Source organism: Onychostruthus taczanowskii, unplaced genomic scaffold (genome assembly GCF_017590055.1).
Source record: "Onychostruthus taczanowskii isolate IOZ18803 unplaced genomic scaffold, ASM1759005v1 scaffold77, whole genome shotgun sequence".
Lineage (NCBI taxonomy): Eukaryota > Metazoa > Chordata > Aves > Passeriformes > Passeridae > Onychostruthus > Onychostruthus taczanowskii.
Window position 1 is genome coordinate 5,533,926 of NW_024505561.1, and position 17,956 is coordinate 5,551,881.

Consider the following 17,956-nt stretch of genomic DNA (forward strand, 5'->3'; position numbering starts at 1 on the left):
GATTTTTTTTTCCGTCTTTTAATGTGGCCATCCTTGACAAATAATTAAAGCTTAGAGAATGCAGACCAATAGCGTCATTTTTTCTGTAGACAATCATATCTTAAATTTTCACATGATTACTAAGCACAATTCTATTTCATGATGCAGTAGATGCACTTCTGATAAAAAGTTTCTTTCTGAAACAAGTATCCTCATATAATTGACAATGAAACGTAGTTTTTAAACTGTGCAGATAATAAAGGTATTAAGAAGGATTTACTCTAATTCTCTTTTGTATGTCTTTGCTAAAATTCTTGCCCTTTATGTCTTTCTAGATTGAATCCTGGTGCATAAAATGTCAGGTCAGAAGTGCATTGTATGTTGAGGCTTGGGAAGATGAAGAGTATAGAAGTTATAAAATGAGTTTGTTTAGAAATTTTTTCCATAAGTAAAAAGATCTCTCCCTATTCCAACTTAATCAGAGTGTTTTCTTTAAAAAAGGAAAAAAAAAAAGCCAAACAAAAAAATAAATCCCAAAGCCCACCAAACAAATATAAAAAATTAAGATTAAAAGTTGGGAAAGTAAGTAATCATTTATCAGTACCTTACCCTAAAGGGTTTTATTGTCATGACACCTACAGTTAGAAAACCTTTACTGAGGTTTTTGTTAACAGTCCTTTCCTTTCAATAAAATATTTCAGCAAATGCTGGAATAAATTAGTGCAGTCTGTTGTGAACTGTCTGGTTGTATAACAAAAGGCTGCACTTGGATGGTATTTTTTACTTTCCAGCAATACTATAAATTTGGGGGTTGCATTCAGTAGAGCAGTGATATCCAGGACTGTCCTGGATATTAATTTTTTCCTCATCTGGCCATTTAGTACTCACTGCTCTTAGGGTTTTGGAATGAAGGTCTGCGGGAGCTTGGATAAATCTGTTGTGCCTTTAAGCTCTGGGGAGCTCTTCTGTAAATAGATTGATGGAAGGGGAGACTGTGACAGAGGTTGTGCTTATTTCCTCAGATCTAGACAAGAAAAATTACAGGGATTTTGCTTTCAAAAAGCTTGACAGAGTATTTGAAGAATTACTTTTCTACATGAATAGAGAGTATCTTAGGTAGCTCTATGCATAGACTTCAATTCTGATCACATTTGTCTTGGTGTTTCTGAGATATGTACTAAATATTTTAGATCAACTATAGAGGTTAATTATGCAGATAAGCACAGGCCAGCGCAGTTATGCTAAGTTCAGATGTGAAAAACATGCAATGCCAGTGATTGCTTATTGTTGCCATTTCCACTAAGATTATAACAGTGATACACTTTCCATCTGGTTGCCATGGAGGAGGAGTAGTCTTGTTTTGCTATGCTTTTGTTTGTTTGTTTGTTTTTAATTGTGTATATGATCTATATTTTAATTAATGCAGTGTGACTTGTAGTTTGTCTTAAGGGTTAGGATGCAGCATAAACTTGGGGTTTATTAAATTTATTTTACTTTACTGAAATCATGACTCTAACAATTATTTATTCTTACAGGAAGATGTGAATGTGGCCAATGCACTTGTTTCCCTCCAGGAGACAACAGAGTTCATGGCAAAAACTGTGAATGTGATGATCGACAGTGTGAAAATGCAGATGGCGATGTCTGTGGGGGTATGTGTTCACTTAATATCACATAACACAGCAGAATTTAACAGCATAACAGAACTAAATCTTGACAGTATATAGCTTTCTGTTCCCCTTGATTTTATAGTAATGTCAGCATAGACTATTTACATCATTGATTGATAATAATATGGCAGATTTTTGTTAGAAACAAGTACTAGAAGTATTGAACATGTTCGATAATATTAATTTTAAGACTTCAGGAATGCTAGCATATAAATGGAAGTGCTGTAGTATATCCTAAGTTCCATCAGTATTCATTAAAGAATACAGAGTCTTAAATAAAAACCTAAAACATTAGGTAATCTTACGTTGTGTTTAGTTGTGGTACTTCATTGAGGGGTGTTGTAATAAACCTAAAGGTACTATTGACCAGCAAAACTTTTAAATATTTTGTATCACTGACAGTGATATGCCTGTTTTCTAAAAATGTAGCAAAATACGTTATGAAAGAATGTAAAATGCTTGAGAGACAGTGTCATAGTAATTGTAGATGCAGATGGTTTATTTTAGTGTTGACAGTGAAAGCCTTACATTGTGATATTTCAGTAAAGTATGTTGGTGTTTAGCAGTACTTCAAGGTAGTTTTGGATATGTAAGTGCATGCATACCACATGGTATTTTATAAGCAGGCAAATAATATTTATCATTTATGCTCTGTTTCTAGGTTGTATGTGCTTCGTTTTTAAAATGACTCTTTGATTCTAAATGTTAACAAAGTTGTTGGTATGAACAATGGCACATTGTATTGTGTTCCTTATTTCTATGTAGGAAAAAGAATTTTTTGCTTCATGTTCCTCATGTACATGGAAAATTCTGACTACAGGGAATATTTGTTCAAGGTGTCTGCCATGCAGAATATAGACATATATAGAAAATTTTGGTTTGAATGTCTAACCAGCCATAAAAATAGTTTACAGCATTCAGAGTAATTCAATAATATGAGTGCATAGAAAAAAGAATAAATTTAATTTTGCATAATAGACATTGAAAAAAGCACTGATAATCTGTTTCATATTTGTTATATATTAAATAGTTGGGACATAAATTTCATCGTCATCCATGCTAAAAATATCTCTTCTGTTTATATCACTCATGTTTTACATTATTACATCTCCCTCTCTTTCTTTTGGGTTTGTTTATGCTTCTGTCTGAGCCTGAACTTCCTGAAATATCTCACTGAACTGCTTATTCTTTTATCTTTCCTTGTCCTCTTTTCACAGCTATTTTTCTACCACTGTTGCTGCCTAGGCAATCACAGTAAGGACATAAGCCCTTGCTAGTAAATCTGTCTTCAGAGCATTATAAGCTGGACTGTGTGGGGTCTGACAGTGAGCACTGGGTGCCTGTAAGCACAAAGAAGGAAGACCAGTGTTTTCAGGTTAAATGCATGCTGAAATGAGAAATGTGAATGACAACCTAAATCATTTGAATAAGAATTGTTACTGGCCTTCTCCAGCCAGCAGAGACTGATTAATAGCTTGCTTTCCAGACCAGCTGTCCATGCAACGATAGAAAGACACGAGGTGAAAGCTATGATAAATTAGGGTACAACTGAATGAGATGCCATGGCCATGTTTCTGCATGATTGTAGTGAGTCATTCGCTTAAAAATTCAGCTGTCCATCAATGCAGTACCAAGAATAGAGACTTAATGTCTCTGCAAAGACAGAGGTTGCAGGAGGACTCGGCATAGATTTCACAACACTCTGCTATTAGAAATTGATTAATATAATTATGGAATCACAAAACAGTTTGGGTTGAAGGGGACCTTTAAAGGCCGTCTAGTCCAACCACCCCTGACATGGGCGGGGAACCTTTCACTAAGGCCAGGCTGCTCAGAGCCCCATCCAACCTGGCCTTAAACATTTTCAGGGGTGGGGAATCCACAGCTCTTGGCAACCTGTTGCAAGTCTCAACAACCTAATCATAAAAAAAAATCTCTTCCTTATGTCCCAGCTGAATCCGTTATCTTTCAGTTTAAAACCATTACCCCTTGTTCTGTCACTACAGACCTTGGTAAAAAAATCTCACTCGGTCTTTGTTATACTCCCGCTTTATAACGCTGGAAGGTCACAGTAAGATCTCGCCAGAGCCTTCTCTTTTCCGGGCTAAAAAACCTCAATGCTCTCACCCATTCCTCATAAGAGGGATGCTCCATCCCTCTGATCATTTTTGGGGATAGTCTCTGAACCTGCTCCAACAGACTTCCTTGTACTAGAGACCACAGAGGTGGACACAGTACTCCAGGTGGGGTCTCATCAGAATGGAGCAGAGGGGGAGATTCACCTTCCTTGACCTGTTTTCCAGGTCTTTCCTTCATGTTCATTTTCTGTGCCTCTGTACATAGACTTAATATGCTAAGACTAGAGAAAGCGTCTCTTGCAGCCATTTTGAGATGGATGTATTCTACCTAATGGCCCTTTCCCTACTGTTCATGTTTTTTAATTATGTACGATTTTCCCAGGTGTTCTTCAGTGTTGATCCACTGAAGTATTCAACATTGCATTCCCTTTGGCTTCGCTGGGTTCTTTGAGTCTTTCATGTGCAAGTTAAGTGGTTTTGGTGCGCACACATGACCAGAGAATCACATGTTTGCCAGCACAAGTCTTTGGCAATGCTGTGTTGCTTTTTTACACCAGGATTGATATTTACTCATCCTGTAACTTGGTGAGACATACTTCTCTCTGCCCTCTGAGGTTATGGCTGAGCTGCTTGCTGCAGATGCGTCCTAAGATTTCAAGTGGTATTTGTTTCCTTTCTGTGTCCACTCATATTTTCCAGTGATTTCATAATTGGCTGCTCCATCTTACTGGGCCAACTGTTTGTTACAATTTTTTTCTCCTTCAGGATTGAGGGCAAGCAGACAGGAACTCAGAACAATAAAGATCAATTTGAAATGGATTTGATAATGCTCTTAATTCCATTCACTTCAGTTTGTTCTCTGGGTGATTATTGGCCTAGCTATGAGTTCTTGTCACAGCCAAGTAGCAGCCATTAAAGGAATAAAACAAAATATTTGGGGTCCTCTGCATACTACAAGTTGCTGTAGAATTATGCTGATTAAAAACTCTGCAATGAAACTAAACCAAACAAAAATAGTAAAAAATTGATTAAAACTAGGATCACTAGCAAAGGCTTAAACTTGTAACAGGTAACTCATAACAAGACTCTTATGTATTTCTGTGGATGTACCCATTTTTTATTACATCTATATGTTATTCCATGCTTCAAATAGTGGGCCATCCATAAGAGCATTAGCTTTAATAAGGTCTTTTAATGGTTATTCATAAATGTTTGCACTGTCTTTAACACTTTAAAAACAACTAAGAGTGGTCATTCCAGTAAACCTGTTCTTTATCACTTGTGACAGTAGATTACTTTAAGTCTGATTTCTTTATTTTCAAGTGAGCAATTCCATTTTGATGACTTTTTCACTAATTGTTTTGGCCAGAGCACATAAAAATACAATCCTCACCAAAATGCAATCCTAACACTGTCAGGAACCTAGTTGTGTCATGCCACATCAAAGAGTAAGTGCAGATTATCTTTTTTGTTTGTTAATATCAATCCCTTTAATTATCATTAGTTTGAAATTCTGGTTATACTAAAAAGGCTTCTAGAAGTGGAGGAGTTGACTTATTCTTGGAACAAGTACTGGGGTAATTTTTATTTCCATCCTTACTCAGATTTGCCTTCACACCTCTCTCTTCTCTAAGTGTAAGAAAACAGCGCAGCAAAAACCCTGCTTGAGATTTTATGGGAGGGGAAGTTAGTATTTTAGGAAATCCACTAGTAAATTAATTTTCACCACACAGACACATCTTTTGTTGATTTCATCTGCTTGCATTCTTATGCCCAAATACAACATCAAAGTGTCTGCACATAATAGTTTGGTCAGGATTCCTTGTGTGCGACACAGAACATGGACAAGAGATGCCACCCATCAAGTTTTCGGTAGGTCTTTTTATGTCTTCTCAACTGACAATAACAAACTGGTCTTTAAATACATCTTTTGTATATTCAGGACCTAAAAGTTAGGGTGATCCTTTTGACTCAGAGTTTTCTTACTTTTATCTCTGTAAACTTGAGGCAAGTCTGGTGCCTGTTGTCTGTGCTTCCTGATTTTTGACATTCTTAGTTCTTGACATTCTTAGTTTCTGACATGCTGTTCTTGTTGGGGTTATGAAGAATGACAGAAGTTATGTTTTGTGTCTGCATTGACGTCTTTTGTTGTTGAGCACACACACTTCTGCCAACATGTCATCATGACATTCATCATATTGTTGTTTTGTGAGAGTGTAGACCTTCTGATTTTGACAAAATAATACATTCCTTAGTTTACTCCTGTGAATGTGTTGTTGGTTATCAGTGCAAGTTATTTGGCCTCATTCTGGGATTTCTTCTGGCACTTACTTACACATTGTCATCCATGCATCATTTGCACCAGTATTAAGATTTCCAACATTATTCTCTATGAATTGCCAGAGAACAAGGGAAAATGTAGAGTTTATAAGGCATCCATATACCTTAAGCCACAATTCCCATTTTACCAATGATTTAAACTTTTAAAACTGAAACATAAACTTCCATATCACATCCTCACAGTGATGGATTGTAGGATTGCACAGTCATCACCAGGATGTACTATGGTAAATCTCCCTCTCAAAGTCTGCCCCGAATTGCCCCTAATTGCCATGCTCCTTTGAATATAAAATTTTCCTTACTATCCAGCCAGGCTAAATAATTGGATTCAGAGGAATGTCTGCCTTTTTTGCTTTTTTTTTTTTTTTTTTTTTTTGGAAGATATACAACAGGAAATGTAAAATCTTTCTTTTTATGGAAGTTCTAGGTCCTTGCTGCACAAATCATGAATGCCATTTATTTTTTTCATCTGTTCTGTGGAGCAGAAGCATGATATTTTCAGATAACATGTTATTATGAGGACCAATAAGACCATAACCATAGAAATGAGAGAGCTATGATTAATGATATGCTTCATTAAGCAAAGCTAATTATGGTACAGTTACTGTCAGATAATTTCCTCATTTCTTGCACTAATGCTGATCCACAGAAGTACATAAGACATTTGTAGAACTCTGTAAAAAACAAATTAGGAAAGAAAAATAATACCTGTCAATCTCCCAAACAAAGACAGGTTTTGGCACTGACTGGTCTGAGAATTCAGAAATATGACTCCTGAGACTACCACAGCTTCTCCAACTATATGGCACATATAGTTGTCTTCAGCCACCTAAATTAAAGCGCTTTTTATCACCTGTGGTTCCCAAGACTACCCTTGCCTGACCCTAGCTTGGCTCCACAAGGACACAGAAGTGCCTGTCTGGCTGCTGCCATCATGAGGATGTCCTTGATGCCTCAGGGCATGTCCAGTGCCACAGGGCATCTGAACTGAACCTCTAATTTCTCTGAGGTTTCCTACCATGTTAAAATAAAAGTTTATATACTATCCAACAGCTATTTCATCTGTTCCATCAAAAAGTCTTTAGACCAGGGACCATATTCTTTTGATAGGGGAGACTGAAGAACACATAATTGCTGCAGAATTAAGTGCTATATATAGATAGTGAATATACTAGGTAGATATACTCTCTCTATATATATTACTTAATAGAGAAACTTTATTATGGTATTTGTTATTGAAAAATGCAATTCATTCTCCTGGTGAAAAAAAAAAAAAAAAAAAAAAAACACAAAAAAATCCAGAAAACAAAACCAACAGTTCATACACGTTTACTGAGTAAAACTGGTGCTAACAAAGGTGAAAATTATGGTATTAAATAGTGGAGAGCAGCTCATAGTCTAACTGGAAAAAACTAATGTGAATTAAGGTTTTACTCTGACAATTCTAAGAGGAAAGTTAGTGATTCAATGCCTGTGTCCTTGTGTTTAACTGCTTCATCCTAGTTCTGAGGCAAATCCAGGGGCAGAAACAGATAAATTTGTAGCGAGCAGTACATATTAGATACAAGAGTGATAATTGCAACTAGTACAGGAACTAATGGCATTGCATAGTCTGTATGAAATTAAATTAATTTTAATTTTTTTCTAATTTTTTTAAAATGCACTGCAGATTTATGTCTTTGTCACACAGACATTTGTGTAGGTGTATGAAAAGTCAACACTTTACACAGATGCACAGAGAACTAAGTTTGTTTAGCTTTGCAGATAGCATAAAATATGATTCAGGTTTGCAAAAAGCATTTTAATTTAATCTTTCTGCTCAAATGAGCAGTAAAGGAATTGTTTGTAAATTAACATTTAAGTTGATTAATAGGTATTAATTTTTTGAATCTGAAAGGAGCTTTTCTGTTGAACCTCTTTTATTATGCTATGAACAGCCATTACACTATTCCCATGCTTCTCCTACGTTGAATTCTGTGCACTTTGTGCAGCAAAAGCCTGTCTCTGAGCAGGCCATGCTCTCAGAACTCCTAAGACATGTGTAGCCCACACCAACATCACTTGAAAGTTTGTTCCAATAGTCATCAGCCTTGTTTGAAATGCTGGTTCATTTCTTACATGATTTTGTCTGTGTCAGGTTTTCTCTCTTGCTTTGTCTTCCTCTGGTGGTTTGAGAATACCTGTTCTCATACCCTCTGAATTCCTCAGAACTTTTTAGTACCCTTCCAAGTTTTGCCAAAATCTCTTCAAACGTGTATATCGCGGAGTTGCGGGACTATAACACCATCTCATCAATGCTCCAATTTTGTTCCTCCTCATTTTTCTCTAGGTAGGTAGATGTGAGAATGGCATTGGCCCTTTTTGCTGCGGTGTTTCACTTGAAGCTGCTACTGAACTTCCTGACTGTTGTGTTACCCAAACTGGAGCCACAGTCCACCTTCATTAGACTTAGACAAGACTAACTGGCCTACTTTGAAAATGTAATAGACAATCAATATTTTAATTCACATTTATATTAGGTTTCTTCAGCTGCAGTTGTTCTGGTCTTCTGGTATTCAGTAAAAAACAAAAAATAAAAACCGGTTTTCCAAAAACATTTTTTAGCAGCTAGTTTAGCATATTTGGGCAGGGTAATGAAGCCTGCTCACCTAGAAATATTTCTTGCAGATATATGTGGTTTAATATTCTCTTCTGTTAATAATATAATGGAAAGTCCTGCGATTTAGAAGCAAAAATAAAAATGGAAATCCTGTTTCGATTTAAATACAGAGAAAAATATTTGTTTAATTTTCTTTGGTGTTCTATATCAGGGATCCTGTGTTATGCTGCAATTTTTCATATTCTTATTACACTTTTAAACTTTTTATTTTTCATCCATTTAAAATACATTATATTGTATTAGTTTGAGAAACTTCTGTTCCTAAGGTGCCAAATTTTGCTTGGGTCTGGCCTCAGTTTGCCCTTCTGGAACATCATCTGTTTGTAATAGTTAGCCTGTGAATAAGAACCAGCTTCCTCTGTAATGGTTACTTCACTTTTTCACTGTGCTGGTGCTCCCCTGTAGTGGTGCCTTTCATATTACAAAATGATTGTGGAGGTTTTTGGGGAACACCAACAACAGCTGCATGAGTAATCCTAAACCAACATTTCCTGCAACAGCACATTTCAATTCCAGGTATGGCAAGAAATAATTCATCATGGTGCCCAGTTTGGTTCAGGTTGATTTGGGTTATAATGACCCCCTGCTAGTAATCTGCCGCAGCTTACTTTTTTGCTGAATTCATGTTTCACATTTAAATCTTGTGGTTATTTGAGTTATAATTCTAAGCAAAATGACAGAGTATTTGACACTGTCTTTTTTGTCTTCTTTTCCTCTCCCACATCAAAGTCCTTATTCTTGGAGATTAATTTTTAAAACATTGTTGATTATTTTAAGTTCATTAACATAGCTTTTTATGAATAAGCATTTACAATGCAATTTGTTTGTGATTTTAGCTGTTTTCTCTTAGGTCTGAAATATTGATAGATCAACACTTCCTAGTATATATGTGTAATCTGTATAGTTAGGCGTAAAGAAAAATCTCTAATTGAAGAACTCCAGCCAAAATGAATTGCTTAACATGATAAAATATTGATTCAACTATTCAGATTACCCCTTTCTTCTGTGATTTGCAAGGCGGATGTTCACAACTAGACCATGTAAAGCAGTTGTTCCCAGGCTACCACACTTATATGAAATAGCTTAAATTTAACAAGCAGTGGGCTGAACACTTGTACACTTGCCACCTCAATGGATGAGGCATCCAAAAAGCTGCAGCTGCCCAAGCTGATGTCAGCTAGGAACAAATATAATTTTTTTAATGGATTATTTGAGACAAAAGAATCCTTTATGTTTTAAAGATTTATGTGGCATAAAGGAGGAGAGAAATTTCCTTTAGAGAAAAGTGCATGTCAAATTTTATGTGGTAAACTGCAAGCTCTGTTTGCTGCAAATTTATGGATTATTCATTACCTTTTTTGACTTGTGTAAAGGATTTACAGACTTGATGAGACTCTTCTCACATAACATAATGACTGTGAGAAAAATGCCATAAAATTATTTTCTCAGTGAAATTGCCATGGATTTCTTACTATTGACTTCTAAAAGAGTAGAGGGGTTTGTATCCTCAGAAATAATTTTCCAGCAGTGGCATATTTTGCTCTTAATTAGCTGAGCTAATCTGAGTTCTAATCTCTGTGTTTAAGCTGGTTCTTAACTAGAAATAAATAAGGTCAATAAATATACTCTGACAGAAGTTTTATTTTAGATAGTTCATATAGTCAATTGCATCACATCTATCTGGAAGGGGCATATGGGAAAGTATGTATGCTTGTTTTCTACCTCTTATATTTTGGGTTGTCATATAGTTGTTCTTGTTTCCCGGTCTGACACAAAAGTTCAAGTAGCATCAAGCTTTTGTCATTGCTAGTTATCAATTTTTATAAGTGGGTGGAAATACTGTGATAATAAGTCTGTGTAGTTGTTAACTGAGCCTTGAATATGATAAATATGATCAAAATATTATAGACATCAATAATGTAATATGATAAAAACACCTCAAAGATCAATACAGAGTTTGGGATACAAAAATTATTTTGAATTTTTAGATGCTGGAAATGACATCTCCAAGACTTTGGAGCTCCAGTATTTTTGTAATTAAAATTTGTTAAGTATTTGACTATCAGTAAACTTGAATGAATTTCACTTTCAGCAAACTACCAGGTTTGTCTCTCCTCTGGCCTCTACCTTCCCTGAGTGTTGCCTCACAGTTTACAAAAAAAAAAAAAAAAAAAAACCAAAAAAAAACAAAAAAAAAAAAACATTGGAAGCTCGCGAGAAATCCACTAATCAGAAAAATTAAATTGCTGGTTTGCTTCCTTACATCCTACAGCTCCATGCTTTCCCAGATACTCCTACTGCTTGTTACCTTCTTCCCAGTCCATGCTCCCAAATTATCTCAGTCCCTTCACTTCTACTCCCTTGCCCTACACAGAAGTTAGGATAGGACAAAAGTCACTGGTATGTGTTTGCTTCCCTGGTAACTAATTAGCTAAGGAATTATTATCGCTGAAGCATAATTATTCAAAGCTGAAAAATGTAATTCTGTCTGGGAGACATTTCTTACTTCTTTTATTCCTATTCTCCATTCCTATATTCTTGTCTCTATTTTTTGGCACTTTTCCCTTCTTCCTGGCCAAATTTTCTACTCAGTTTATTAGTCAACATATTTTCAATTTTTTATTCACTTTTTTATGAGTAGTTTTTTAAAAATTCTATTTTATCTTTTCCCTCCCTTCTTTAAAATGTGAGTTATGGCTTCTTATGTCTATTTCTCACCCACATTCTAGGGTTTCTTTGACCTATCTCTCACTTGTTTTCTGCACATTATTAGGGCACCCTTTTAAAACACAAGAAGGAGAGAACTGGAGAAAGCCGTCCTGGTGGGAAGCTGTGCTGTCCACCCATCAGTCTTTCTATCCCACAGCACACAATTCATACTGAAGAGGTCTGACACTGTGACCACAGTCACAGGTTTCTGTGACCACAGTGACAGGTTTCTGCTTGTCTTGCTCATAGCCAACCTTGGTGTCATTACAGGCCATGGTATCTGCTCATGTGGCCAATGCATTTGCCAGGATGGGTGGTTTGGAAAGTTGTGCCAGCACTCAAGGAAGTGCAACATGACGGAGGAGGAGAGCAGAAGTCTCTGCGAGTCAGCGGATGGCATATTGTGCTCCGGGAAGGGTAAGATCTGGCAGCTGAGCTACCCTGTGTCAGTGCCTGACAGAGGAAAATAATCACGTTCTGGAAGACTAATGTGCATGGCAGGGGGTTGTTGTTCAGTAACCCTCTCTTTCAAAGGCACTCATTATTAAAAGGTTGTTAAAGGATGCTCTGTAATGCACTTGCATCCATTTTGCCAGACACCCACCCCAGCCGTACACGTTCAGCAGCGTTGCTCTCCTATGCAATTTGTTAGTAGCATATTATTTCCTGGATGTGTTTAGCTGATGGTCTGTGTGGAACAGCTGTAAATTGTAAACTAACTGTTAGTGCCCTTCCACTTTGGGGAAAAAGGGCACTAACACTCCGGTGGGGAAGATGGCAAATGTAATATATTGGACAACAGCAAGTGGAGGAAAGTGTTTAAAAGCAATTTGGCACCCTTAATCCCTCTGCTCCCCAAAACAGCTGCAAGGGAAAAGTAGATGTCTGCAACCCCTTCAAATGAATCCTACAAACTTTCTCATTTACTAATTTTCATTCATCTAGTTGCATCAGCTTCAGTTCCTCTCTAAAAAAAAAAATTGCCACAGGGAAGAATAAAAGTTAGAAAATCTTGATAATTATCTGAAATTATTCTCTGAGGTTCTTACCTTGCAGTCTTTCAGGCTAGGAAATTGCATTAATGGAAAGAGGGCTTTTTAGCTCCCCTGTAGTGCAAATTGCCTATTTCTGTATATAATATGTCTGAAAGAGAATAGACAAAAAAAAAAAAAAAGACTGGTTGGAGGCTAAAATGCACTCAATCCAGACTCTGTGTGTCATTTCCTATATTTGTATGTTCCTTGCATAGACAGGAAAGAAATCTGCCAGCTGGAAAACCAGTTAGGAACCCTCTACATCAGGCAGATTTCCAGTTTTCCCTTTGGTAACTTTTATTTTAGTGCAGAGGAAATTTTAATGGGGTTTCTAGCCCAGGCTTCATCTATCAGAATTCTCCCTATTGCACCATTTAATTTTGTTTTGGGGCTTTTTCCCCCTCAGTTGATGCAGTGTCATAAAAAACGAGAAAGTTGCACTGTTTCTCTATTTTTTCCAGATGAGACTATCTTTAAATTAGTATATGTGTAAGAGCGAGTGAGTTACAGAAATGAGAAATGGAAATTACTCTGCTTTACTGCAGAGGTTAACCTTTTTTCTCTTAATGTGTGCCTTACTGAGATTTTTTTATATAAACCATGAAGGTGAAGGAATATGCTTGTTATCAATAAAATGTACTATGTAAGATTCTGTATATATATAAACATGAAAAATTATATTGATTTTTAAAATATTCATATTATTTGTTATTTTTTGTAAGGATGGCTGAGAGCTATTTATTCCAGCCTGTGGGTCTTACTGTGAGAACAATTAGCTTTACCCATGTGTTGCAAGGGTACCATTAACTTTGAAGCTTTGGGAGCTGGTAATCCATGAGGAATTTGCAGAGATACCAAGGATTTTTAACCTCTGTTGTCTATGATGCCAGGGTGTGGTTTGGGGTCTGGTCACTTTTATGATGTGTAGCAGCCTGAAAGGTGCTCTAGTGTTGTCCTTTCCAAACTGACCCATTCTGTGATCCTAAATCCATACACAGAAAGAGTGATGGGGGTTTTTTTTTTTTTTTTTTTTTTTTTTTTTTTTTTTTTGGATTAAATTTCTTTGGCCCCTGAGCACACATTAGAGAAGTCGCCTCCATAAGACATCTACAGTAGTGTGTGGCCAGTAAACATCCAAGAAGGCTACTATCTCTTGATCTCTTGCCTCTTCTCTGAGCACGATGGGGATCACAGCCAAAGACAGTCTAATTATAAATTATATATATAATATTATTTTAAATTTTGCTGCTATGCTATTTTTTTTCATTTTTTCCTTTTTTTTTTTTTTTTTTTTTAAATCTATTCTTGATGTTAAATTATGTATCTTGAAATCATCTTACTGGCTGTTCATAGTTTAAAACACCGTTCATAGTGAAACACTATCCAAGAACCAAAATGGCAAATTTTTCTTTCTGATTCATTACAGTGAGAAAAAAAAAAAAAAAATATTACTGGTCAAATAAAACGGAATTTTGAACCTGTGCACTAATGATGGTTTTCCCATTTTTGTTGGAAACCTAGCCATGATATGCAAGTGCTAAAATGGACTGAGGATAACTTGAGTTTCTGTATGTAGGTTTTAATAGACTGTGAAGAGTCCTGGTTTTCAGCAGATAACGGCTGAACACTATCAGAAAATTGCACTCTGCTAATATAAGCAAAGCTGGGCATCCACATTCCTAGGCTGTTTTCAGAATCTTGGCTCGCTGACTGTGCCACCTGTAGCAAAAGCTCTTCCCAAGGAAAACAGCAACACCCACCATGCTGCTGCCTCCCTGGCAGTAAAGATAGGGATGTACATGGTGACTGTGACCGTGCAGGATGTGGGCAAGGTAATGAGCCAAATCCCATTCGAGAGGATCTGGCTGGGATCCCAGGAAACACCCTGCAACTCATTAGACTCAATTAAACTGAGGAGCCTCCCAGAGCAGTATGCCCTGTTCAGGCAAAAGTCTCGATACATTCGTTTCCCTAACAGATTTTGCATTTTGGAGCCTTATCTTCCTTGCTTGACTTGGTGTTAAATTTGCTGTATCTTCTGCAAAACAGTTTTAAACATTGTGGGCATCCCTCAGTAGCAGGATCAGTGCTTGCTGATGCAGAATCACTCCAGGCTTATTACAGTGTAAGACGCGTAATAACTGTTGTAATTTCACTAAAATCCTCATACTATTCCTCATTGTTTTCAGATGTCAGTAGCTTGCAGTTTATATAAACAGAGGTATTTTGTTTAAATTACCCTCAAGTATATCTTAGTGTACCTCTTATAAAGCAACCCTGTGATATATCTGCTATCCTCCACTGTCTCCTTATACAACAGCATTTTTGATCCTTGTAGGGAATGTCAGTATTTTCTATGCCAGTGGCCCTGTAAGCAATACTCAGAACCCACACAAGAAAGTAGATGCTTAATCAAATACTTCCATCCTCAAATGTTCTAATCACTAGCTCTTCCTGAATATATTTACATGTTCCATATGTTACAAGTTAAAGCATTTCCCTAAAATTAGGCAATGAGTTAATTTTTGTGAATTTTAAATAAGCATTAAATTACATATTTAATTACAAATTAGATACTCTGCTGAGGCTCTTCTGAAGTTTTCAAGAATTAAGCTTCAGTATTTATGAGAAAAGCAATGGAAAATTGGTTGCTATCAACAGATGCAACAGATTTTTTTCTTTAAGTGTGTTAGGATTATTACTATGGATTTTATTCGAAGGTCACTGAAAGAAGTGGGAAGATGGAAAAGCACGATTTTATAGGCTTTGGCTCAGGCCCTGTTGAGTAACCCATGAATTCTATTTAGGTTATATTCTGACATAACCAAGCTTCCTTCTATATATTTTTTTCTGTAATACTGCATTCAACACATTGGTGACTCTTTAATGGAATGATTCTGGAAATATTGCAGGAAGCTAGGATTTTCAAGTGAATTTAACTCATTTATAAGCATCTTCTGTAAAAGGTCAACAGCTTCTTTGGTGAGATTTTTTAATTCAGCCCCTGAACATTTTGCATATATTTTTTGCTATAATTTATCTGGGTTTTTTTTAATTTATTTTTTTTAACATTGATTTCTGCTGTTACCCCTTCTTAGGGCTAGGTCCACAAAAGGATTTTTGCTTAGCAGTTATTAAGATCCCCACTTCAGTGTTTACGTGTCTGAAATCTGCATAGGGTCAGGCTGCTGAAGATGAGATCTGTAAAAGCCAAGTCTTTTCAGCCAAATGCTGGAATCATTCAGGAAGAATTACCATCTCCTTGTGGCATTTCTAGTTGCAGAAAAGCCTCTCTCACACACTTCTCAGGCTTCCTGACACATGGTTGTCCAGGGGCACCTGTTATTGCCCACGATTCAGAGCCACAAACCTTCTCCTGAGAGTAAGGATGTCTCAGAGTCTTCTCTTCAAGGGAGGTTTTTGGTGCTCCATGGGTTATAGCATCACCTGAATTTGACCACACAGTCACTGCTTTGCCTGTGAGCGTGTGGCCTGACATCCTTGAGGAGGAGAGCAGCTTGTCCCAACGAAGTGTGTTAGGGCACACTGCAGGAACGAGGCAATTGCCATTATGTGCACAAACTCTTTCTGACCTATAGCAGATGTTCAGTAAGTCCATGGGAGGTGGAGAAGCTTCATGGCTTCATTTGTGGTGGTGAGGATTTTGGGGGTCTATAGATGTTAGTCTTGGGCACTGCTGGTCTTTTGTGAACTCACCCCTAAAAGCTTTAGATGAGGAGGACTTTTTTCTTCCTGGGTGTGATTTTACTGCCTTCAGTAACAATGGGTTGGGGACAATTTCAGCTTTGCTAATACAAAAAAAAAAAAAAAAAAGAAAGAAGTTACTGGGGAGAGAAGCCCTGATTGTAGGTCTCTAAAACCAAAAGAAAGCTTCAAAATGTGAGTCCTGATTAATTGAAATAGCAGGATCAAAGCTATTAGTAGTAACATCCCATCATACTCATGCGAAAAGAATCCTTTCATTCAAAAGGCTTTTAGCTTGATTATTTTCTTTTATGCAACAGCCTCTTAGGCAGCAATATTGTGCACATGCACATGTGCGTATGTGTGCATATGTGTGACTTGGGTTGTTATTTTCTAGTTTGAATGTGCGAGTACTCTTTGACTGTGTGTAATAATTTTTGTGATTTCAGGCTCCTGCCACTGTGGAAAGTGCATCTGTTCACCCCAGGAATGGTACATTTCGGGTGATTTCTGTGAATGCGATGACAGAGACTGTGACAAACATGATGGTCTCATTTGCACAGGTGCAGTACAGGCTAACACTTAATTGCTTCAGGAAACAAACTGAGTTGATGGGAATTATGTTAGACAAAGCCCAGCTTCTCCTTTCACCACTGATGGAGGAAGTACATTTGCTGGTTATTCAAACCTGCTGTAATTGTTTCTTCATGCAGTGCAATGATCAACTTAAGGTTTCAAAACAGCAGTTAAAAGCCTGAGTATGAATTTTAATAAGTAAGCCAGCTATGGAATCTATCAACAATTCTCTCTGCAATAGACTACAAGTTACTGGTTTTTGGCAAGGAACACAGTGTCATCATTATGGTTTCCTTAGCCTTTGCTCTTTTACTGGACATTCCATGTATGTAATGCATTTAAATAACAGCCAAAAATCACCGGTGGGTTTGTAAAATAGATTTTTACAGGTTAGGGGCATAGTTGTGTGGGTTAAGAGAGCTTCCTAGCAATCAGACAGTTGTTGGTGGGAGGCTGGAATAGCTGATAGCTTTTCTTGTGATGGTAAGTGATTCAAGCAGCTTCACCTTAACATTGTCTGAATATGCAGGTGGCAGATGTCGATAGAAATGGGCAGGCTGCCAGCAAACCCTTGTGACAAGCATAGTGACAAGAAATAGCATGGGAATTGCTAAATTAACTCACTGGCTGCTTCCTGTTACAAATCTTAATTTTAGAAAATCTTTGCTGAGCAATTATTAGATGTGGAAGAGCTCTGACAGCCTATTATAGTGGGAAGGCTGACACTAGTAAATTGTTTCTTCCAGCTAGCCCTGTTAGCAAGGGTCATTTTCTGGAGGCAACTAGCCAGTATAGCAGGAACAGGAGCCTTATCAGTAGCTCTAATGCCCAATCGTGGATCTTCATAAAGTCAGAAGGAAGAGGAGTTTACTTAGATACAACAGTTATAGAGGTCTCAAACTGGGCATCCAAAGGTCATAAAAATATTTAAATAAAATCAATAGATGGGTCTCAACTGTTCCACTGTTGCAAAATAGGGCCAGAACATTTTTCACATAATACAGAGTTTGAGATAGGATTTATTTGTATAGCACTTCTGAGATTTTAGGTTTAAAGTTTTCATGCTCAAAGCCATGGTTTAATTGCTATTCTGGTGATAGCTTTTAATGGCTTTTTCTTTAGGAATAATAGTTAATCTTGTTTTTCTTTGTACCTGGAGGCACAGTGTGAACACTTAGCCTCACCAGCTGGGTACAAACATTGGTG

General features: G+C 36.9%; 1 protein-coding gene across 1 annotated transcript in view; it reads left to right on the plus strand.

Annotated features, from left to right (window-relative positions):
* Nucleotides 1-17,956, plus strand: part of ITGBL1 (integrin subunit beta like 1) — a 123,701-nt gene that overhangs the window by 104,788 nt on the left and 957 nt on the right. The window contains exons 8-10 of the mRNA XM_041423398.1: nucleotides 1,515-1,631; nucleotides 11,706-11,852; nucleotides 16,624-16,737. Of these exons, the coding sequence (XP_041279332.1) occupies nucleotides 1,515-1,631; nucleotides 11,706-11,852; nucleotides 16,624-16,737 (378 nt within the window). The remainder of the gene's footprint in view (nucleotides 1-1,514; nucleotides 1,632-11,705; nucleotides 11,853-16,623; nucleotides 16,738-17,956) is intronic.